The 3,715-nt window shown below is 54.7% G+C and overlaps 1 protein-coding gene across 2 annotated transcripts; it reads left to right on the top strand.

The window, feature by feature from the left end:
• Positions 1-1,623: 1,623 nt before the first annotated feature.
• Positions 1,624-3,278, top strand: LOC124693157 (photosynthetic NDH subunit of lumenal location 4, chloroplastic-like). 2 transcript variants are annotated; one of them, XM_047226619.1, is made up of 6 exons: positions 1,624-2,041; positions 2,188-2,280; positions 2,395-2,455; positions 2,583-2,651; positions 2,882-3,002; positions 3,089-3,278. In XM_047226619.1, exons 1-5 carry the CDS (start codon positions 1,661-1,663, stop codon positions 2,947-2,949), a joined length of 672 nt encoding a protein of 223 aa, XP_047082575.1. In that variant the 5' UTR covers positions 1,624-1,660; the 3' UTR covers positions 2,950-3,002; positions 3,089-3,278. The 2 variants fall into 2 exon arrangements, with proteins under 2 accessions (XP_047082575.1, XP_047082576.1); XM_047226620.1 differs by having other exon boundaries at positions 3,070-3,278.
• The last annotated feature ends 437 nt before the right edge of the window (positions 3,279-3,715 follow it).

Raw genomic sequence — 3,715 nt, 5'->3', positions numbered from 1 at the left:
CGCTTTCCCAAGAATATTCCCACGCCTTCTCCACCACTTCCCGCGCTTTCTCCCCGCCTCTTCCCGCGCCACCACCGGTTATAAAAGGCCGCCTTCGCTCACTATCGCCACCATAGACGCTGACAATCCATCCCTCCACCTCCACGAAAACATGCCTCGCCGCGTAGCCACCACCTACCAATGATGAGCCGCACCGGCGGTGGCCAGGAACCTCCACATCCGCCTCCACCTTCCCCTGGCGACATCCTTGAGTTCGACGAGTACACCGACGATGACATCAAGGAGGACCCAGTGCTCGTGGAGCTGAACGACCAGTTCATGGCTGACGCGGATGGTAGGTGGCGAAGGAGAGGGCGGCCCACGCGACGTTCGACGCAGAGCAGCAACAGTGGCGTGGAGGAGGAGAGGCAGACGACGATGACCTCGACAATGGACCTGGCCTGGAGGAGAAGTCGGCGGAGCAGAGGGGCATCCTCGCATCCTACAAGTCGCTCAAAAAGGTCGAAGATGACACCCGTACCCGCGAGGCTGCCAACGAGGAGCAGTGGCGCTGCGTCGTCGACATCTTCATCCAATGAGAGATGATAGACGAGGCGGACCGCCGCTTCTTCACGGAGGAGCGGTAGCGGCTCCTCGAGGAAGCGGCGGAACACCGAGCTCTTTTCGCGGGGCTCCGAAGAGAGCGGCGGCGCATGGCGACGGAGAAGCGGAAGAGGGAGGGAGGGGACGATGGAGCAGGGCCATCGAGCGCTCCAGAGGACTAGATCAACTAGCAATATTCATTAAAAATTGTAAAATATAATTAAATTTAAATTAATACTTTTACTTATGTACTATTTAAATGTTTTGGGTCTCGTTAGAAGGACGTTTCCAGAACACCACCTTGTGATGTCTCTCAAACACTCGATGTCTCGATCCTACGTTTTTTTTTTCATTTCAGATGATGTTTGAAGGGCGCGGGCCGAGATGCTCTTATTTTCCAATCTTGCAACTCCCAGATCGTTGTGGCATCGTCTCAAAACACATTTGAAAGCAGGCACCGCACGGAACAGGAAAGGTCATGCCAAAGACGGACGCCCTGGCCACCAGCCATGGCACCGCCACCGCACCGTCGTCACGCCAAAGACAAAGCTGGAGGAAAAGCGAAGGTCCAGGTGTCTAGCGGCAATGGCGTGACGCCAACATGTGCTGTCGAACGCTGGCCTCAAATGGCACGACGTACCAACCAAGAGAGCGACCATCTGTTCCACGTGCGCGAGCTTCTCCTGCCAGGTGCTGCCGCTGGCCTGGCACGTCGCCAAGAGGCTGTCGGCGCCTCCGCCGCCCGACACCTTTGCCGATCCGCCCCGGCCATCCGAGGCTCCTCCACTTGGCAGCGCCCGCCGCCGCCGCCGCTGCAGAAAGTTGGGTTGGGGACGATGCTGCCGACAGAATGTTCATCTGGGCTGGATTCGTGAACGAGACAGCCTAGGCCCAGCCCGGTGAAACCGTCGGCGCGCACGGAAAAAAAATATTGGGCCCGGCAACGGCACGGCCCAGTTCAGTGTCGTGAGCCCACGGGCCGTGGCGCGGCACGCCGGCAAACCAGCATCGCGTATTAACGACGGAGCTTTGCCTTTGCCCGCGCGCGGCTCGCAGCCACAGTTTGGAGATAATCATCATGCCGCCTCCTATCTCCCCGCTCTCGCTCATGGCCGCCAGCCCAATCCCGTCACCGCCGGCCGCCCGACCAAGCGGCCGCGCCTTTACCACCGTCGCTTCTTGCAGCTCCTCTGCGTCCGCATCCACGTCGACTTCGTCCGATGCGGCTGCGCCGGCATCGGCCGGTGGCGGCAGGAGGGGCGTGCTCGCGCTGGGCGCGGGGTTCCTGGCGTCGGCCGCGCTGCTGGGCCCGGCGGGGGACGCCGGCGCGACGCGCATCGAGTACTACGCCACGGTCGGGGAGAAGCTCTGCGACATGGGCTTCGCCAAGTCCGGCCTCGGCTACTGCGACGTCGCCGTCGGCACCGGGGTGCAGCCACAGCGCGGCGAGCTCATCAATGTCAGTGCCCAGGCAACGCCCTTTCTCCTCGCACCTGCTGCACTGATCGGTCGCTGTGTTCTCTGATGATCTTTTCCAAATGCTAATTCGTTTTCTCTCTGATCATATTTCCAAATGCTAATTCGTTTTCTCTCGATGGCTGTCAGATACACTACACCGCAAGGTTCCCCGACGGGACGGTGTTCGACAGCAGCTACAAGCGCGGCAGGCCGCTGACGATGCGCATCGGTGCGGGCAAGGTGAGCGGAGCATTCGCTCGCTGCAAAACGCAATGTTCATTGCCGGCATGCAGAGTTTTCCTTAGAGCAGACTATGATCGTCGATTTGGGCTTAAATCACATTTTCGTTCGCAGATCCTTCGAGGGCTTCAGCAGGGGATTGGAGGAGGCGGCGGCGTGCCACCCATGCTCGTTGGTACTGTCACGCTTCAGAAACTATCTGTATATCGCAAGCATCGGCATCTTGACGATCTCGTCCAAATTCCCAAATAATCTTGTACGTATGTTGTTCTGAACCGTGTGGTGTCTGATACTGCCAACAGGTGGGAAGCGCAAGCTCATGATACCTCCCATTTTGGCTTATGGACCTGAACCAGCAGGCTGCTTCTCAGGTACTGTACTAAAATAGTAGTAGCAACCTAGTCATATGCATCCCCACCTGGAAACTAAGAATTTAAATATGTTGCTATGCCAGTTAACTTGACTAGACTTACACCAACCATATTTCAGACTTTTCTTTCAAAAGAAACTCAACCATGCTTGTTCAGACTTCAGACTAGCTCAATTGTTAACAATGTCAACGGACTGCGCATGATTTCATACCATGCACCTATTTTAACAGGAGACTGCAACATTCCCGGAAACTCCACGATCCTATACGACATCCTTCTCGTTGGCATTTACAAGTGAGAGTGTCCGATGACAGTGAACATAGCAGCCCTGAACATAGATCCCAATAGAAGGTATCATTTTCTTCGCCTACATGTAGATGAAACCTTTTCTATTCCATTATCGTTACAACTGCTGCAATTCTTGTTTGCTCTGGCAGTTTTTGGAACTACCGGCAGAGGAAGAGAAAGATTCAGGTTCCAGAGGGTGAGCCAAACACCCCTGGGATTCCAACATGCAGAATGGGTACATGGGGTGCGTATCTGTACAAAATATTTGAGCACGAGGAGCATGTAAGCGTCACTCTGTAATCTGTAAAGTCCAGTCGTGTTATATGTTGCTGGTCGTCAGTACTCAGTGCAAAGCCGTCCTTGCTCAAGCAGAGACGTACGGAAATCCTGACACGATGACTTCTGAGTTCCAAAGCTTTCAACAGTCTCAAAACCCGGTGACACGATGATGACTGTCCACGTTTATAACACGTGAAAATTGGCATACACTCGTGCTGATCACATGTTTGCCAGAGTCTTGTTTGAGCACATGTGCGGTTGTTAGGTTTAGTTGGGACATTTTCTTCGCTGCAAAGACGGTCGAGCTTTTTTGGCCGTCAAAAGGGAATATGCACCGGGAAGAGCATATCCTTTGACATCGAACGAACTAATTAAATAGATCTCAATCACGAGGGTTGCAGCAGCAGCATCAATCAAATGCATCAAGCATGACAGGGTTAAGATGGGTGCCTACATTCCCATGTTTGGTTGGTGAAGCCTGAAAATGGCCACCGTCT

The sequence above is a fragment of the Lolium rigidum genome, chromosome 2 (assembly GCF_022539505.1).
Source record: "Lolium rigidum isolate FL_2022 chromosome 2, APGP_CSIRO_Lrig_0.1, whole genome shotgun sequence".
Classification (NCBI taxonomy): domain Eukaryota; kingdom Viridiplantae; phylum Streptophyta; class Magnoliopsida; order Poales; family Poaceae; genus Lolium; species Lolium rigidum.
This window is presented reverse-complemented; position numbering and strand designations above follow the sequence as displayed.

What these genes read in the sequence shown, in the direction of transcription:
- LOC124693157 (XM_047226619.1), top strand. Translation starts at nt 1,661, where the DNA reads ATGCCGCCTCCTATCTCCCCGCTCTCGCTCATGGCCGCCAGCCCAATC. An exon ending in TGCGCATCGGTGCGGGCAAG is followed by an intron (nt 2,281 to 2,394) that starts GTGAGCGGAGCA and finishes TTTCGTTCGCAG; the next exon opens with ATCCTTCGAGGGCTTCAGCA. An exon ending in ACCAGCAGGCTGCTTCTCAG is followed by an intron (nt 2,652 to 2,881) that starts GTACTGTACTAA and finishes CTATTTTAACAG; the next exon opens with GAGACTGCAACATTCCCGGA.